Source organism: Takifugu rubripes, chromosome 11, assembly GCF_901000725.2.
Source record: "Takifugu rubripes chromosome 11, fTakRub1.2, whole genome shotgun sequence".
NCBI classification, from domain to species: Eukaryota; Metazoa; Chordata; class Actinopteri; order Tetraodontiformes; family Tetraodontidae; genus Takifugu; species Takifugu rubripes.
In genome coordinates, this window is record NC_042295.1 from 15,088,946 (window position 1) to 15,108,697 (window position 19,752).

Here is a 19,752-nt window from a genome sequence, read left to right on the forward strand (position 1 = left end):
AAGGGGAAAGTGCAGAGGGCTTCAGCTCGCCGCAGGAGGACTGGATCTGGCTCCAAAGCTCCAGGGAACGGTGCGATCCTCCATCTAATTGGGATATCTAGAGTGGCTCCGATATGGAACAGAATAGGGCAGCAGTTGGGCGAGAACCCGAGCCTCTGCTGTCTGAAGAAATAACTTTTCCCATTTATCCGCCATCACCTTTAGACGTTTACGGATGATGACGTCAGCATTTTTGATGTTAGCATCTCTTTCGTCTTTGATCGGCGGAGGTCAGAGTCTGTCTGCTCTGGTTCTGACCCCAGATCAGTCAGATATACATGAAACCTGCGGTGAAAACACGCGTTTGCGGGTGTTCGGTGAACGGGGGGCGCGCCGTCGTATGTAAAACAAACACCCCTCCGAGTGGCGCTGGATAACGTAATCCCCCCCCCCACTGTGAGCTAATGCCAGCAGCAGCACGGAGCGTGTGTGTGTGCCGGTCTGCTGCTCTCCTGCGTGCACGCTGATGTAAAGCAGGCGCACGTTAGATCACGACCGCTGGTTCTGATGCCTCCTGTATTCTTTAGGTGTGTTTCAATCCACCCTAAAGGAACCGGCCTTTTCCAGAACTCCCTCTGATGTTCTTGGGCCCGGTTCAGCGTTCTGTTCTTAGACTAAACCAACAACCTAGGAGGTCGGGAGTGTGTCATAATGCCTGAGTGTTCTCTCTGCAGTGGGAGGAAGTGAGTATCATGGACGAGAAGAACATTCCCATCCGGACCTACCAGGTGTGCAACGTCATGGAGCTGAACCAGAACAACTGGCTCCGCACCGACTGGATCCCCCGGGGCGGCGCCCAGCGCGTCTACATCGAGATCAAGTTCACCCTGCGAGACTGCAACAGCCTGCCGGGCGTCATGGGAACGTGCAAGGAGACCTTCAACCTTTACTACTACGAGTCCAACAACGACAAGGAGCGCTCCATCCGGGAGAACCAGTTCGGCAAGATCGACACCATCGCCGCGGACCAGAGCTTCACCCAGGTGGACATCGGGGATCGCATCATGAAGCTGAACACGGAGGTCCGAGACGTGGGCGCCCTGACCCGGAAGGGCTTTTATTTGGCCTTCCAGGACGTCGGAGCGTGCATCGCACTGGTGTCCGTCCGCGTCTTCTACAAGAAATGTCCGTTGGCCGTGCGGAACTTGGCCCAGTTTCCCGACACCATCACCGGGGCCGACACCTCCTCGCTGGTGGAGGTCCGCGGCTCCTGCGTGGATAATTCAGAGGAGAAGGAGGTGCCCAAGATGTACTGCGGCGCCGACGGCGAGTGGCTGGTGCCCATTGGGAATTGCCTGTGCAATCCTGGATACGAGGAGCGCAATTCCGAATGCCAAGGTAAAGAGTTTATTTTCCCGCTCTTCCTTCAGGCTCTAAACTATTGTCCCCCCCCCTCCCCCCATTCCCTCAGCTCACACTGTTGGGTGTCTTTTTGTCTCACTCCCCCGCTCACCACACTCGCCTGGTTGGGCGATAGAGGCAATGATGACTGTAAATGGGATAATTAGTGAGCCCACTGGGAGGGATTGTGGAAAAGGATGCATCCCGGGAGAACTGGGGGCACTGGGAGGCGATAGTAGAACTGGTTACTGGGCCTTTCGCCCGCCTCCTCCTTCAGTTCTGATGAACAGCAAAGCTGGGGGAAAGAGATAGACAGCTTAAGAGGAAGGAAGAGAAGGCATTTATTATTCCGAGCAGGTATGAGATGAGCAAAATTCCACAGCTGAGTGATTGGGGTGGAAGGGTGCTATTTGGTAGGGGGGGGGGAATGGTGCTTCATATGCCATTATCCTCATCCCGGCTCAATCGGATTCCACACCCAAGATGTTCGATGAGGTTTTTAAGGTCGTTGGGGATTTTCATCTTGGAAATTCAGACGAAGAGCTTCCGACATGTTGATGAATTCCGAGAAGTCCACCCATCACTTCAGGATGTTACGAGGAGCAACGTTTTTAATCCAATTTAAGCTAATTGAATTAGCCTGCTTTATTGCTGACAGTGGATGCTAATTTATGGCGAGTTGAGTGTTATGGATAGCATCCAGTTGTGCTCCACAGCTGCTCCGAGGATCACGTGCCGGGTTCTCCGGGCCGAGGCGATGCCAACCCTGCCGGTAACGCGTGTTGATGTACGACCCGCCACCCACCGGTGTCACACACAGCCCGCTCAGCGAGGGGTCAGAGGCTGGGCAGGGGTGATTAACGGGGGGCGGGGGGCAGGACTACTACCCCTCTCTTAATTTATGAGTGGGAAACGGTGATGTCATTTAGCGTAGCTCCTTATCTGTAAGATCTGCACCCGCTCCGAAGATGGGACAAAGGATTTGATTTGATGTGACTAATGCGGTATCGTCCGCCGGCCTCGGAGCTGGCGCTGATATCTTTCCATCCCGTCCGATTCACATCTGGCAGCATCTGCGTTAGCGGCTTCAAGCTTACCTTGTTTACATGTAGCTTTGATTTCACTCCACAAGCGAGTTAGCTGCAGCGGTTCTGACAGGGAGAAGCTGCCCGTGGTGTGGGGCAACTCCAGTGGCGAAAGGGTTAATGGACGCTGGTGACTGCTAACAAGCTAGCTGGTTAGCGTTCTGTTATGAAACAGCTATTTTCAGGAGGCAGTTGGTCAACATGTTATTATCTGGTAATAAAACCTTTAATGAGACAGATTTGAAAGCCTAAATTTGCTCTGAAATCTCCTCTTTGTGTTGGACTCCGGCCCGGTTGTGTGTGAAAGTGTTTGCATACTTGTGCGTCTGCGCTTATCTTGTGTTCGTGTGGGGTTACGGGGGCACCTTGGCCCCCGGTTCCCAGCGCCAGGATGAATGGGTTCTCCTCCATCATTGTTTGGGGCAGCAGTGGAGCCGGCAGAGCTCGGTGATGTCTGAGGGGAAAACTTTTACAGAGGGGGGGGGGCTGGCGCGGCATGTTGGAGTTGTACCCCCCCCCCCCCCCCCCCAGCAGGGGTCAAGGGTCAGCCACTTCTGCATCCATCTTTCTGCTGTGTCTGTCAGGGTTGTGGATCTAGGATTGATTAAGATGTCAGGATTTTGACAGCTGCGGGGGGGGTGTGTATGTGGAGGTGTTGGGGGGGGGCACCCAGGGCCGGGCCCATATGGGGAGGGGGGGGGCCCTGATCTAAGACGAGGGGACTTTGTCTGTTTGCACTTGGGATCCCTTTCCCTGTTAACCACCTCCCCCCATACGCTGAGCTTAGAGGAGGTGGGGGTCACAGGGGGTAGCCTCGCTCCTCATCTGGTGAGGGGGTTCCTGCTGTTGGGGGGGGGGGGGGAGATTAGCGAGTGCTACGTAGGTCATTATGGAGATGTGAAAGTGCCTCTGCAGCGCCGTAACGACGGTTCTTGTGCTTCCTAGCAGGGCAGCACATTTAGTACTAGCTGGGGGGGGGTGGGGGGGTGGGGGGTGGTGGTGGTGGTGGTGGGGGGGTGTAAACGGACGTAGGTTCATCAGGTGGAAAATAGGGAGCAACACTGCAGGACATTCTGCTGTCTCTGTGCATCTGTGTCAGTGTGCATCAGTGTGACGTCAGGCGCCCTGATCTCACCTGAGACCCCCCCACCCCCTTTACCCCCCCCCCCCCCCCCCCCCCCAACACTCCTCCATGCACTTCTCCGCCGTGCTGAAATCTCTTATTCATGCCGGATTAAGAGGTTTTCGGGGATGAACTTCCTCTCCTCTTTGTGTGCGCGTCTATCTGCCTTTTCCATTTTCTCCTCTCCTCTGTTGACAGTGTTAAATATGCGCTTGGGAGTATCGTTTTTAAATTCACCACGTAATTCTATTTAGCCCTCAGGTCCCTGAAGGTTTTTAAATACGCAGACCCCCCCCCCCCCCCACACACACACACACCCCCTCCGCCTCTGACTCTGCATACATACAAATGGGGCATTTGCATCTTCCCGGTCCGCTCGCTCGCTGTCCCGCCTTTGTCATCCGTCTCCTCAAGTCATTTCGGTTTTCCTCTCGTTTCCACGTTTCTCTCGGCTGGTGTCACCCACAGATCCCCCCCCCCACACACACACACACACACACACACACACACCTCTCCAGTGGCCACAGTGTGTGTCAGTTCTCTCACAGTAGCGGCAGGAAGTGGGCTGAACGACCAGCTCACCTTTTCTGTCTGGAGGCGGCGTGTCGAACATCACCGGATACAATTGTTCCCACAAGATGCACGTGCACAGTGTGAGCGTGCACGGATCTCTCCAGCAATAATCTGAAGACTACACAGTCATAAATATGTATAATAAACGCTCCCTGGCGCCCCCGGAGAGCTTCGCTTTGTGTCACTGAAGACAACAGATATGAAAACAGACTAAACGCTTCAGTCCTCCACCTCCGACTTTTCCTGCAGATATAATTGCTTCTGGCATTTTTTATTTTTTATTAACATTTTCTGTGTTTCCAAATGGAGAAACCTCCCCTCAGCACCCCCCCCCACCTCCCCCTCCCCTGGTGGTGCACCGGGGGGACGTAATTCAGCCATCATTAGCCGAGGTGCTGAAATGTTTTCCTGCCCGGACGGCCGTCCGCTCCCTCTGTTTGTTCCTCTTGCACTTCTCGACACTCATCGCCTCCCTCGGTTCCTCCTCTCGCCGCTCAGGGCAGGAAGTCGATGGAGCGTGACGCGGGCTGGACGCCTGTCGGGTTTTAGTTGCAGCGGCCTCAGTGCAGCGCCCGTCACTGACACTGATACCCACCTTTAGGAGGGTTGAAACGCTTCCATAAGGTGCATAAAAGAGGGGATTTTTGGCATGAAAAACTGCTGCAATGACTAATTATATTATATTCTAATTATATTAGATTATAATTATATTATATTCTAATTATGATCACACACTTGAAACCAATCAGAAAGCAGATGAAAAAAAAAATTTCCAAAAGAAACTTCATGTAATAAAAGACAGAAAAAACTTGAAAACCAGACTATTGTAAAGTGACTTTGAAGTAAATAAATCCAAATATATAGAAATAAAAAGCCGACACATTGAATTTCCTTGAGATTAAAGACCCATCTCAAACACTCAACTGATAAAATAAATAACCTTTATATATATATGTACAGTATATATATATATATATATATATATATATATATAGAGAGAGAGAGAGAGAGAGAGAGAGAGAGAGAGAGAGAGAGAGAGAGTTTAATGTCATTTAAATGATGTAATTTAGAATAAAATGCCTGTTTTATTATTTATTATGTTATATTAGTGCAAATCCTTTGCTGTACATTACAGCTAAATAAATAATTTTTTTCCCTGACATGTCAGCTTTTAACGAGCTAAGGGAGCACATCGTATTTGTGATCTGATAATCTAATGTAAAAAAAGTCCCCGAGGACATGCTAGCTAAACAATACAACGCAGATTAGCGCTGATTTTGAATAAACAGTGCTCTATCATTAGGCAGAGTGGGGTAAGAACATGAGAGATCTCTCTCCTCTTTTTAAAACGCATCCTCTCTTTGAAGCCCGTGATGGGAAGAGGGAGCGATTAAAGCAGTCAGCAAGCAAATTAGCATGTCAAAAGAGGCTGAATCAATACCCCAGCGCTCTACCGACACAACCCTGCAGTCCTTTCACCCCCTCTGCTGTCACCAGCCCCCTGCCCCCCCTCTCCTCCCACTGTTCCCCATCTTCTCCCTCCATTTTTCCTGTATTCATGCACACTCGTCCTCTTCCTCTCCTGCCCTTCTCTCTAAATCCATCGCCCCCCCCCCCCCCGCCATCCCCTACACAGATGCTTAGGAAAAGAAATCCAGAGCGAAGAGGAAGAGGACGGCAATCAAAGGTGTTTGACTGAAAGAGAGGAGGCCTCTGACGACGTCTTTGTGCTGATGGGGGGCGAGAACAACCTTCTCCTGCCAATCAGGGAGGAGATGGAGACGAGGAGGTCGAGGGGGGAAAGACAAAAAACTGGTGGGGAAGTAAAGTGGAAGGAGATTTGGTTCCCTGCACGGAAATACCTCTGATGTGGAGCGTGTGTGTGTGTGTGTGTGTGTGCGCGTGTGTGTGTGTGTGTCCAAACTATCTCCTATATTTACTGTGCATCTGCTGCAGCAGGCGTATCGCGTGCTGCATCGTAAACCTCCATTAACGTTCCGATCGCGTCGCGCCATCCGAGCCGGGAGACAAAGCCGGCCGGCGGCTCCTTAGATGGGCCGCCGCCTCGCCCTCAGCACGCCACAATGGGAGGCTGATTACAAACACCTTGGGTTTTTTTGTTTTTTTTATCTTTCTCTTTCTGGTTCTGCTCCTGATTTCTATCTTCACGCCTCCACGCAGCCTTGTGATAGGTGCTTCCCCCCCCCCACCATTACTCACTGAGGGCAGGGTCCAAACAAAGGCCGCTCGGTGGCAATCAGTCAGGGGTTATGACAAAAAGCGTTTCAATAAAGGGCCGCCCTGAAATCTGATGTGAGTGGACACAGCGCCCATTTTAATGAGCCCAGATTCCCCTTTGCTAATCTCCCCGGAGGAGGAAATAGCACACGGACTCTTTCTCCCAGCTGAGACGCACACGGGCGCTTGGAAAGTGTGATTTTCTTTACTTTAAATATAGAATATGGGCGGGATGTTGCAAGGACGCGGCGAAACGGGCGCATCTTGGCTGTTCCCGTTCATCATCCGCCGGCAACGACGGATGAGTTTGGAGCGCTTCCAGAGCCGGAACGGCTCCAGAACCGTCTCCCGGATGACTCATTTCCATCAGAGATGCACGGTTGCATTAGAAAATAGCGGCAGAGTGAAAGGTGAAGTCCCACACACACAAAAATAAATGGCAGCAGTCAACCGCGGCCGCCATCTGCATTTGAGTAACTTTCATTCTCAGTGTTTAATTCGGTCTCGAGTGCTTCTAATGGCCAGTCTGAAAATACACCCGGGGCTTTAAAAGAGAATCCGGGTGAATTGTGACTTAATCCCGCAACTGTGACACGCTTCCACATTTGTTACTTGCTTTGGGGCTTGTGGGAGTTTTGCTATTTAGACCACAAACCCACTGAAAGGCCTCAGTGTGAACCCAGGCTGCCATTAAATTACAGATTGGGTTTTAAATTATGCCCTGTCCGGGAAAAGATCCTCAAGGAAATCAAGGCAAATGGTACTTACGTTAAAGTCAGAGCGAGCATAGTTTGATGTCAAACTGTATGCTAAGCTAGCAGCCGTCCGCTCCCATATTTAGCTTGAGATGTTACAGTTGCATTAATTTGACTGAAAAGGAACCTGCTGCAGACAGACAAACGTGCCCCCGTCTCTGGTTTTAGGGCAGAAAAATCAGTGTATTCGGTATCAAATGCACCGCAGGGGTCGCCTCTGAGGTGTAACGTCTCCGTGGGGGAGCTGAAATGCAATTTGGGGATCTGGAGGTCTCGCAGCATCGAGGATCTGATGGCAGATCTGTAGCCGAAGGCGGCGGTGCGTCCATACTAGGGCACGTCTCTGGAATTAGAAACCTTGATCCTCCTGATCCGCAGCAAGCTGTCAAATACGGGGACGGGTGGGGAAGAAAGAGGGGGTTGAGCCCCTTGAAGGCTCACACCAAAGAGGAACGTGAGGGCAAGAGAAGAAGAGCGAGGACTTCTAATGTAGCGATGGAGCGATACAGAAGCCACCCAGAGGAGAAGTGGGCGGAACATCGAGCAGAGCGTGACAGAAGAGGTGATTTAGGGAGGAGGATTCTGAGGAGTGGGGCCGGTAAACAGCTGGAGATGTGAGATGCTGTGGGGGGGGCTCGGGTCCGACAAGACTCAGGCGGTGATGTCATGACCTCGTGTGTGTCCTGGCGTCTGCGCCCGACTGCAGGTGCTGCCAGGAGCCGGGCATCGGGCCTGCTGGGGCACGAGCCAAGATAAGAAAGATAAGACAAAGGACAGGAAGTAGACATACAATAAAGGAATACAAAACAGCCCAGACACCAGAATCTGCCCCCCCAGTCATGCCCACACGTCTACTTTACAGCTCGCCGGGGCATTAATCCCGCCCGCTTTTGTTTCCCTCCTACCATCGCCCGTGCGTCTGTCCTCACTTTAAAACTAAAGGCCAAAATGTTACACATTAGCGGAGTAACCTTGTCTAAGCCACCGCCATTAACCTCCAGCTCTGGTTACCCCCCCCCACCCCCACCCCCCCCGTGTGCTGCAAGGCCAGGTTCAACGAGCCCAGAGGTTAGACGGGGCAACATTTACACCCGCCGCCAGAGTTTGTGGTCGCACATGTGCCCGTAAGCTAGGAATGCTCAGACACATGTGAGAAAATACCAGTGGAGCGGGAGCAGCAGCTGTGATGCCGGTTTGAGCGGAAAGGAAAGTGGTCTGGGGAAAGTGGGCGGGGACTCAGAGGTCAAAGGTCAGAGGCGGTCACGTCCGAGCCCAGCAGACCGTTCGCAGCCCGACACGAGCTGTTGAAGAGTTAGTGACCCAGGAGAGGTTTTTTTTTTTTTAAATGTACCTTGACGTTTGTGCGTGAGCACGTGCACACGCGCGCACTGGTGCGCCCTCATGGACACACAAACTCACGCACAATAGAAGGTGGCCCCAGACAGGCTGTCGTCTGGGTGCTGCAAGTAGATTACCTACACAAACAACCTAAAAATACCCTCCTTTTCACTCATGATTTGCCCCCCCCCCCCCCCCCCCCCCCCCCCACACACACGCGCACACACGCGTGCACACACACTTGTCAACGATCGAGCTGCTTATGAGACACCAACAAGGTTGGTAAACCAGCCCCAGAGACCACAGACAAATAGATAATTAAAGTTTTCATGATGCAGAGCAGTTAAGTGTTGACATGTGTGTTTGTGGATTTGTGTGAGGTGTGAGTTGAAGACAGATGTGTGTGTGTGTGTGTGTGTGTGTGTGTGTGTGTGTGTGTGTGTGTGTGTGGCACATTGTCTTTTAAAGTGAAAATATGTGGACACTGGGACTGAGACAGTCTTCGGGTACCTGAAATTATTCAGCTGCCCACATTTGTGTACGTGCCCTGTTGTGTATTGGAGGCTGATTAATAAGACTAAAGGGCAACATGGGGGTGGGGGGCAGGGGCAGGGATTGTTTGGGGGGGTATAATTGTTTACAAAGTTTGATAAGAGCCCCCTTGTTTGAGGGGGCTTCCTCATTGCTTCCTCTTCCTCTTCACCTATTCTTGGAGTTTGGGTCTGTTCTCCTCACACCTCCTCCCTTTTCCTGCAGCATTCGCCCCCCCGCATTAGCATGCACCCTCCACCTGCTACCACACACACACACACACACACACACACACACACACACACACACACCTCTTATGGGCTGAAATACAGCTCCTTTCATTGTAAACAATGTCAGGAAAGAACGTAGGGTACACTATCAGGTACACTATCATGGGCTCACTCACTCACACACACACACACACACACACACACACACACACACACGGGCTCAGGGGCCTCCTGAGACACTGGGGAAATTCAACCAAGACAATACCTGGACTGACTTTGTTTACCTCCGGTCGTCCTTGCCGTACTCGTGTCCCCGCTCGCCGTCTGTACTGTACACAAACCCGGCAGCAGCTGTGCGTCTGTGCATCGGCGCAGCACCGAGAGTGTTTCAGGGGCCTCTGTGCATCCCTGAGGGTGCGCATGTGTAAATATCTGTTGTTATTTGTTATTTGTTGCGGGTTAACCTTCGCCTAGCTTCCATGTCTCAGATGCGAGACGTTAGCAGCGTCCGTCCAGCAGTTCCATCAAGCAAAGATGCGTCTCAGCTCTTTTCGGACACATTTATGGGTCTAGTGAGGTTTTAAGGGAGGCGTCGGGTCCATTCTGGAGTGCTTGGGTGGAATACTAAATACTTTAGATGTGGTGATATAACTATTGTTTTAATATTCCTTTATAAGGCCGAAGGAATTAGCCTGGAAGTGGAGCCTACGTGTCAGTGAGAACATAAAGACCTCAGTCCTCAGGAAATCTTTAGAACAATGTTTCATTTTTAGTTACGCAATCCAAAATGTGATAATATAGGTGGTGCCGCCAGCGTCATGGTCCCCAGCCAGGTATCGAAGCAGGAAACTCCGTTCCTTCCAATATCCATGGGAACCCTCCACGGTCTGAGTCCGGCGCTGCTCATTAAAAACCCAGACTTAAGGCGACGTTTGGTGACTTTTTAATTAGGACACAAGTGTCACAGGTGGCTCTTGTATGATGGTCGGCACTGCTGACTCAACATAAACCGGCGACTTCCTGCTGCTGGCCCAGGCCCGGGTCAGGCCGCCGTTAGCCTCGCCGGGTCCTGCTGTGGTGCTACCTCAGTGCCGATAAAGATGTCGACTCGGATCTTGTGAGGCGACTGCTTCTGGTTCTGTGTCGTGAGGGGCGCTACCTTCAGCGGGCGAACTTTCCCCTCCTGGTCAAGGTCAAGATGTGTGAAGAGCTTGCGTCATCAATCACGGTGATCGGCTCCGGTGGCCGTGTGTCCCTCATCCATCATTCTGATGGGCTTCGCTGTCCATGTGGCCGCGTGTCGCCATCAGAGCCGGAGGTGATTAATTACCGCGGTGACAGAATTAATGAGTTAACCTGCTCCGCTGTCCTGCTGTTCCACTGACAGATGCTGGCGGTCAGCAACTAGTTAGCGCGGTTAAGGCGCCGCTGCCTCGGGTGCAGGTGCGCGGACGTCTGAAACACGAATGGATGGTATCCAAGAACAGAGACGGCTCCTCAAGGTGCGGGAGCAGAGACCCCCTTCGCCCTCCGGCCCTGGAAACCGACCAGTGGGGTTTTTTGAAGAGCGCCATTGTGAGGACGCCCGCGACGGCTCCTCTCGCCGTCTGTTATGACTAAAAGGTTTCATCGCTCCATGAGAACAAAGCGCCGCCATGAAAGGGGAGAAACGCCGTCGTTTGCTGGGATTGTTATCAGCAGAGGCTGCGCTGCTGCCCGGCCTGCTTGAGTTATTGGGTTTGGCTGTTCCTGCCGCTTCTGGGGGGACGATTGTTGCGTAAAAACCGATACTTCATAAAAAGAAACACTTTTCGTCCCTGGTGTGTTTGAGTCCTTGGTGTGAAACTGAGGAAGAAGTCGCCGATGACTGTTGAAAGGCTAGCTTAGCTCAGACGTAGCTGGTGTGCAGCCGCAGACGTCCCCTTTTCGTTTCGCCTCACGTGGCGCGACTGGTTCATCCCGCCGAATCGCCACCGCTCGGACAAAACTACTCATTAACTTCCTCCGCCCGCAGCCCCCCCCGGTCGTCCGTACGTGCTTTAGCTCGGAGACAACGGGGAGGGGGCGGGGCCAAAGTCTGACAAAGGAGGGAAAGGACTAAAGCAGGATTGAATGAGTGAAAGAGCAGCTCGGGGAGAAAAGGGGGAAGAATGCAGTGTCCTGGTCTATGAGGATTCCATTTTTTTGCCTTTCTAGAATAGAACAGTAAGTCACCAGTCTCTTTGTCTGCTTTTGATCTCTTAGCTAAGGGATTTGGCACCTGACAAACCCCTTTCGGTTTGAAAGGAAGCCTGCAGAGAGAAAACCAAGCTAAGCTGGAAGGAGAGCTGAGGGGGGAGAGGGGGGGGGGGGAATGGGAGCAGTGGGAAGGGAGACGGGGCAAGAAAGATGGTGTGGAAAAATCCTGAAAGTTGTCTGAGAAGATATGTGGCGGGCTTCTCCTCTCGGGCCCCGTAAAACTCGATACATGTGTGCTCGTTTGGTAATGCCTGGCGCAGGCAGCCGTCCATCCAACAAGTCTTCAGGGAGATTCCTCTCTGGAATCTCTTTCTTGGACCACCCACTACTGCAGTCTATTCCTATTCACACAAACAAGTGCGCACACACACACACACACACACACACACACACACACACACCTAATTGAAAGCAAATTCTGCAGCTTAACCTGGACGTCGGCTCCTCTCCTCCCATTGGCTCGTCCTCTCTGCAGGACAGATGCAGCTGTAAACAAGTCTCATAGCTTCCCCCAAAACACCGCTTTAATTAAAAAATAAAGTCCCGCCCGAGCGTGCACGGCGCAGCATCTTTGAGGAGCAACCCGGCCTCGGACAGCTGAATAATTGATGAGCGAAGACCCGATCGAGCGTTCCCGTTCCGAGGCAGCCCGCTCGCTCGTCTTTAAAGACGCTCGGACCCAACGGCCGTGAAGCAGAGCACTCAATTAACTCTCCCTCCGGCTTTTAGCAGAGGGCATCTTCTCAAACAACGGGGTGACCCCGCAATCAACTCTGGAGTCTTTCCTGGTCAGTGCACATGCACAAACCCTCAGCCAGCGCTGTGTTTCTGCACCTGAAGCGGTCACAACCTTTAAAACAATGGCCGGTGACCCCGGCGGTCTCATAGTAATGAGGCTGGGGTGAAGATAGAGAGATAACGTAGTCTCCCCACTAATCCCTGCTCTTTTGTCAGAAACGAAGCGTCGGCTTCACGCGCCCCTTCAGCCTACAATCAAAGGGATCCATAGCTTAGCATTAGCGAGTGAGGCTCTGATTGACTGAGCGGGAGCAAAGAATGTCTCAGCAGGGAGCAGCTAGCCTGGCTCAGTTAGCTAATCCAGGTACCAGAGAGGAGTGTTGGCGGTCCACCTCCGAGATGGTCTTCCCAGTGTTTTATGGAGCGCGTGGACAGTGAGCGTGTTAGCATTTGTTGTTGGAAAGTGAGCGATTGCTGCACGTTTTAGGGGTTTCTGGTGTGGTGAACACATGTGGGAGTTTGTTTACGTGGCTGTTTCTCTGTGAACACGGTACCCTGGGGTGTTTAATCAGCGCACACTCAGATCTGGGATCTGTCTGCGCGCGCGCGCGTGTGTGTGTGTGTGTGTACGTGTGTGTGTGTGTGTGTGTGTGTGTGTGTGTGTGTGTGTGGGCTCGGGTTCACTTGTCGCCTGCAGACAATACATGTGCAATTGTCTGATTTATATTTGGCATCAGTTTACTCATCAGTCCGAAGGATCCTTTTACACCACACACACCCACACACACACACACACACACACACACACAGCCTTTAATAGAACCCAAACCGCCGACCCTCCGGTCCCGGAACCGTTCCCAACCCACTGCCGAGCGCACGGCGGCCGCGTTGACTGACAGGTTATTCCATCCAATCGGTGTTGCGGCCGTGCACGCTGCGCCTCTCGGAGAATTGTTCTTTTGTCCCTCTCGTCTGGTTCACCGCTCCGGGGTGAAACACGACCCCCCCACGTTTCCTCGGCCTTTATAGGAGCAGATAGACGGGGAGAAACTCCTTGAAATCAGAGCCGTCCAATCAAAGTGTCACTCAAAGGAACGGTGAGCACTGTCACCGAGAGCTGGAGAGGTGTCACAGTGGTTATCGCCTCAGACAGGCGTGTGTACAGGTACAGGCGTACAGGTACAGGCGTACAGGCGTACAGGTACAGGCGTACAGGCGTGTGTACAGGTACAGGCGTACAGGTACAGGTGTACAGGTGTGTGTTCATCTGTGGTAAAGAGTCCTCTGAGGGGGACGGGGCGCCCAGTGTTCCCAGTGTGCCCAGTGTTCCCAGTGCTCCCAGTTTGCCCTGTGCAAGGAAGGAAGGAAGGACGTGCTGCAGAAGAGAAAGAGATGGTTTTCTTGTTGCTAATCCATATCACAGACTCCTCTATGATGCGGAGCGTTTTGCTCCGACTTCGCCCACTCCAAAGCTCGTTTTGTTGCCCATGGGCATCGTTTCTGATGGGCCCTCAGCCTGCTGCCGTTGGAAACAAATACTGGAGAAGTCCACGTCGACCGTGTCCCGCTTGGATTGTTCCTAACTGACTTCCTGCCTGTTTTCCTGCCTTTTCCAGCCTGTAAGATCGGCTACTATCGCGCCCTGGCCACCGACGGCTCCTGCTCCAAGTGCCCGCTCCACAGCTACTCCGTCAGGGAAGGATCCACTTCCTGCATCTGCGACAAGGGATACTTCCGCTCCGAGACGGACCCGGCTTCCATGCCGTGCACCCGTAAGTACGCCGGGCCCGGGGCCCTCCTCCGTGTTGACCAGCGATTTACTGTCATTTGGAAGCAGCTTAAGCTGTTTTCCGAAGAAAACTGCTGTGTTTCATATTAGGAACCAAATATTGTTTGGGAAAAGAACACATAAACAGGGTGATTGCTTTGGTCCATACATGGTTCTGATTATCTGCCTCTCTCGCTGTCACGCAAGGCCCAGCCTGAATTACCTCCTCGCCCCCACAGAGACATAAAGCACCAGGCTGCAGCTTTAATGGCTGTCTTTTGAATCCAGGTGGTACTTAGCGATCAGTCACGGTGACAGAGAACTAATGAGGGATTCAGGCTCCCAAAAAGGGCCTGCGGAACAGCGGAGAGGGGCAGGGACCGACCGGGAGGACTAAAGTGTAACTAAAAGGATGTTATTAACACCCCTGCTGTCTAATGGTGCCTTTCCTTTATTAAATCTCGATCCGTGCCCGAGTCAGCTAGCTGGAACGGCTCACACAGAGGCAGAGGAAGCCACAAACGCACAACTTTGTAGTCACGTAAACAGCCTTCGCGCTGCGTTCATGCGCCACAGACTGTTTGGGTTATTCCGCATTGCTCACAAACATCTGCTAAGTCGCTCATCTCTCGGCTCGCTCGCCACTTGGCCTGAATAATCTGTCAGGCTTCTATGGATTTATCACTCGGCAGAGCGGTTTATTAATTCGGACGAGCAGCTGAAGCTTTCCTGCAGAGCACACAAGCGGCGGAGCAGCAGCGCAGCTCTAATTATTCCCCCGCTGCGGCGTATCGGCGCAGGAATCGCAAACGGCATTTTTTCCGCGAGTGGGAATACGAGGTAATGTTATATCTGAGGGAGATGCTAATCTGCGAGTCTTCCTGGAGCCCTTTCTCCCTTCAGACCAGCAAGGAGACATTTGTTTAGCCTTTCTGCTTCTCGCCGGTCTGGACTCGTGTCACATTGGTGAGATCGAGATCTCAGCAGATCCCAGGTCAAGGTGGGTGGTCGCCCGCCCTCCACTGGTTGATCTTATGCTAATAAGTACATCTGAAGATGTCCCCTTGTATTCCTGCAGTCAGATGTGCTCGAGCTTCAGCCTCAGCGAGGTGGAGGCGGCGTGCACGAGCTGCTCGGCTCTAAACGGAGCAGGGTTCCGAGATGCTTTCGCTGCTCGGTCAACCTCTAATATATTGAATTAGCCCTGTAATGAATGAGCTTTACGCTCGTCCCTGTTAGCTGCGATGGCATCTGGGCACGGCCGCTGCGAGCAACAGCTGTCAGTGCTCATTACTCGCCATGTTTTATTTGGGCGTGCACGTCCGTCTCTGCCGCAGCACTGGGAGGGGAAGCCTCCCGGCGACCTTCGCCCTGCCTCGCCAGCCGCTCAACATTTGATCTTTGAACCCTCACCCTGTCTGTCGTCTGCTGTTTTCCTTCCTCCTAGGTTTTGTCGTCACTCCCCCCCCCCCCCCCCCAGCCGAGGCGCTGTAATTTCAGCTGTCACTCACGCATACCTTCTCCTTCGCATTTTTGTTTTCGCTCCCGCTCTTTAAACCCACTCAGAGTCACACACGGCAAATCAGGAGGAGAAAAAAATCCTCTCTGAGTGGTTCCCTGTTGCTGCTGAAGGTCAGGCTGTGTGTGTGTGTGTGTGTGTGTGTGTGTGTGTGTGTGTGTGTGTGTGTGTGTGTGTAAGCGGATAAATAAAGAGCATTCTCTCCTCACACCATCTGTCGGCATCGTTCTTGCGATCCCACACGCAACCTTTTTCTGCTTTTGTTTCACGTTAATTAAAAAAAAATTACAGATCAGTTCTGTAATTTCAGTTCTGACTGCTTGCGGTTTAACACCACAGCTCATTAGTTAGTGCAGGTTAACCACTAATTGGAATATCGGCGGGTCAATCAGGGCCCGTTAAAGATGCTGAACTCTAAATTAGCCGTGATGGCTGCTGCCTCCAAATGTCACGAATTGGCCCGTAATTAGCCAAACGTGTTGAACGTGACTCTTCAAATCCCAGCCCCACATCTAAATGTTTTCTCAGCAACATGTGCGGTTCACACGGATGTTTGCGGCCGCGCACACATGCGGCGCATGCTGCTAATGAGGAGCAGGGACTGACACCCGTGGGAGCTCCGCTGGCTCTCCGAGAGGGTTCTTCTCCATTTCAGCTTTCCTCGTGGCCCTTGATGTGTTTCTCAGACCTTCCTCAGTTTTCTCAGCAGCCTGGTGGAGGAGGAGGAAGGAATGAACACAGATCATGGAGGACTCGTGAGGGTGTGTGTGTGTGTGTGGGGGGGGGGGGGGTCCCAGCTGGACCGTAATGGCCAGGTCAAGGTTCCAGTCAATTTAACACGCTCTGTACCTTGAGTATGAGCAGGGAGAGGGGGGAGATGGATAAGACAGATTAAGGAAAGAGGGAAGCGCACAGAACAGGATAATGTTCTTCTGGCGAACCTTCACTACGAAGTCCACCTGTTTGGGTTTTGAGGCCGCGTTGAGCTAATGCGAGGATCTGGTGTGAGCGTTGCGCTACCGTCTACCCCTCCCTCTCCCAGGATTAATTACTGGGTGTCAGTCACAGCCGATGGCTCTCCCACGCTCCCTTGCTCCCACCAGTGCATTCTGGGAGAGCGACAGGTAGAGCCAGAGGTAGTTTGTGTGTAGCGGAATTCATTTAAACTTATAGACTCAGACTTATAAAATAATCACCCAGCGTTGGTAACGCGGTCCACGCCCTCGCCGATACACGTGTGCTTGCACATTTGAGCACAAACTAAGGTTGCTTTGTAGAAACCGATCCACTTTCTGGCCCCCAGAGTGGGAAGATCAATACAGCCTGTGTTTGTGCGACAGCTGTTCGGCCACTGGGATTAGCTTATCTTACCTTAGCATGAGCTCAGGAAGGAGCCACCGTTGCAGGTAAAAACCCCCTTGATTTTCTAAAATCCCCCACATACATTTATTTCATTAAGTGTTACGTTCAGCTCAGAAATGTGCCAACTTCTACCGTCGTGCTATTAAAACCTGAGAAGAGCACAAAGCAATAAAAGAGAGACGCTGACGGCCGTGTCGGCACGTCGGCTTAGCGGCTGTTTTTGTTCTCTTTGTCTGAGAAATGAAACAGTGAGCGGGAGAAAAGGGGGAAGAGCGGCACTTTATCTCAGTTCTTAATGAGAATTTATTAATAGCTTTTCATCAATAGCTGAGGTTATAAGCTGATAATAATACCCCTACTCACCCCAAATCCAGCCCCTTCTCTCTGTTCTTCTCCGCTTCATCACATCGTTCATCAAGATTTTTGACTTACGAGCCCTGATCAAACCTTTTTTTCCACCTTTTGAGCTCATCCCTGCTACGAGTCAACTCCCATAACCCCCCCGCCGACGCTGTCTTGGTCAAATCACTCATCCCCGCGCCGCTCCTCCAAAAATAACATTGATAATTAATTTCCGTCGTGGAATGATTTGTCTGTGCTCCCACTAGCTTCCATATTTCACCGTGCATCGATCCCCCGCAGTCTGCTCGCGTGCGCTTCATTAGTCAGTGAGGGGGCGAGCAAGACGGGGAAAACGGAGAGAGAGAGTCTCTGTCGCTAATGTTTGATGCGTCGTAAGGACACATTAATTAGCGCAGAGCTAAATGGAGTCAGGGGAGTTTGAGGGGAGCTGCTCCTGCTGTGTAGCCGCAGCAGCCTTTAAGCTACAAACACCACCTCAATAACGGGGCTCAAAGCAAACTTTCCCAGGGTTCCCCGATGTCCCGCTGCTAACAGCGGGGGTGGGCGCGTCGCCGCCGCCAGCTGATCCCACATATGAATGCCGGGATATCGGATTTCAGTTAAATTAACCCAGCTGAAACAAGATCCTCCCAGGCTGTAATGGACAGGACATTAAAAGGGAATTTAAGAAGTCTCGACGACGGGACGGCCCAGTCCGTTACGTATTCATGTGGAAAACGTGCACGTGAAACGATATCAAACGTATTTAACATCTCTCTGCTTTTCAGGCCCTCCGTCTGCACCCCTCCACCTCATCTCCAATGTGAACGAGACCTCCGTGAACCTTGAATGGAGTCCGCCCCGGAGCAGCGGTGGGCGCCAGGACCTGACCTACAACGTGGTGTGCAAGCGCTGCGGGCCCGACGGCCGGCGCTGCCAGGCCTGTGGCAACAGCATCCACTTCAGCCCCCAGCAGCTGAGCCTGAAGGGGACGCGGGTGTCCATCAACGAGCTCCAGGCGCACACCAACTACACCTTCGAGGTGTGGGCGGTGAACGGAGTCTCGCCTCAGAGCCCTGGACCGGAACAGGCCGCCTCGGTGACCGTCACCACCAACCAGGCCGGTAAGAGGACACGGGCTCCCACTGATGTCATGATGTTAGTGTAACTCCACCAGTCCGGCGCCGAAGCTGAAGCTGCCACCAAATGAGCTGCAGATCTGAGGCAGAAAGGCCCGATATCACATGCAGAGGACCGGTTCCTCCGAGGGGGAGTCTGGGTGTCAGAACATGTTTAGCAAAGCTGCAGCTAATTCAGGAGAGCGCTGGTTGATTACCAAGCGGAGTGATGGATTCTCTTCAGTGGGGATGATTTTCTGCAATATTTCACTGCCGTTTTACATAATTAGGCACGAGGAGCCGAGATGAGGAGCAACACGCTATTTTTATCACTCCGGCTAATGAATGAGACGAGCCACATATTGATCCGGGGAGGCTTCGTTACAAAGGCTGCTGGGTTTTCTGCGTATTGTGTGATTGTTCCAGTCGTGAATGAGCTGGAAGAGAGCTGGGAGAGAGCTGGAAGAGAGCTGGAAGAGAGCTGGAAGAGAGCTGGGAGAGAGCTGGGAGAGAGCTGGAAGACAGCTGGGAGAGAGCTGGGAGAGAGCTGGAAGAGAGCTGGGAGAGAGCTGGGAGAGAGCTGGAAGAGAGCTGGGAGAGAGCTGGGAGAGAGCTGGGAGAGAGCTGGAAGAGAGCTGGGAGAGAGCTGGGAGAGAGCTGGAAGAGAGCTGGAAGAGAGCTGGGAGAGAGCTGGGAGAGAGCTGGAAGACAGCTGGGAGAGAGCTGGGAGAGAGCTGGAAGAGAGCTGGAAGAGAGCTGGGAGAGAGCTGGGAGAGAGCTGGAAGAGAGCTGGAAGAGAGCTGGGAGAGAGCTGGGAGAGAGCTGGAAGAGAGCTGGGAGAGAGCTGGGAGAGAGCTGGAAGAGAGCTGGGAGAGAGCTGGGAGAGAGCTGGGAGAGAGCTGGAAGAGAGCTGGGAGAGAGCTGGGAGAGAGCTGGGAGAGAGCTGGAAGAGAGCTGGGAGAGAGCCCTCCAGCCTGCAGAGGACGTTCAAAGCCTCCTGTTGTTCTGTCATTTAGCCTTTTTGTAGCTGGTTGTTGTGCAAATGTGTTTTACGACCCTTTCCTCTTCTGCCCTCCCCGCACTTCTCCGCTTATGGCTGATCATTACCTTCATCTTCTTTACTGCCCTGCTCTTGGGTGGCGAGCTAAGTGTCTTTTTGTATTTCTTTATCGCTAATTCCCATCCCCGGGAAAAGCGAATATCTTGAGTAGTGCCCTGAATGGCAGTTTAAGGACACGGCCGGTTGATTTAGTGGCCGGGGTCAGAAGGATGGAGATGAATGGAGCCTGTAGGGGAGCCGCGAGCATTGCTGGACAGGCGTGCGTGGGCGCGCTAACGGAGCTCGCCGCGGGCGCACAGGTGGCGCGTTGGTGCGGCCTCATGGCGACACTACTTACCTCACATGTAAAGTTTA

At 52.6% G+C, this 19,752-nt stretch overlaps 1 protein-coding gene across 1 annotated transcript in view; it reads left to right on the forward strand.

The window, feature by feature from the left end:
• epha4l (eph receptor A4, like) overlaps positions 1–19,752 on the forward strand; it is a 36,728-nt gene that overhangs the window by 2,088 nt on the left and 14,888 nt on the right. Inside the window, exons 3-5 of the mRNA XM_003968749.3 lie at positions 714–1,377; positions 13,846–14,001; positions 18,009–18,344. Of these exons, the coding sequence (XP_003968798.2) occupies positions 714–1,377; positions 13,846–14,001; positions 18,009–18,344 (1,156 nt within the window). The remainder of the gene's footprint in view (positions 1–713; positions 1,378–13,845; positions 14,002–18,008; positions 18,345–19,752) is intronic.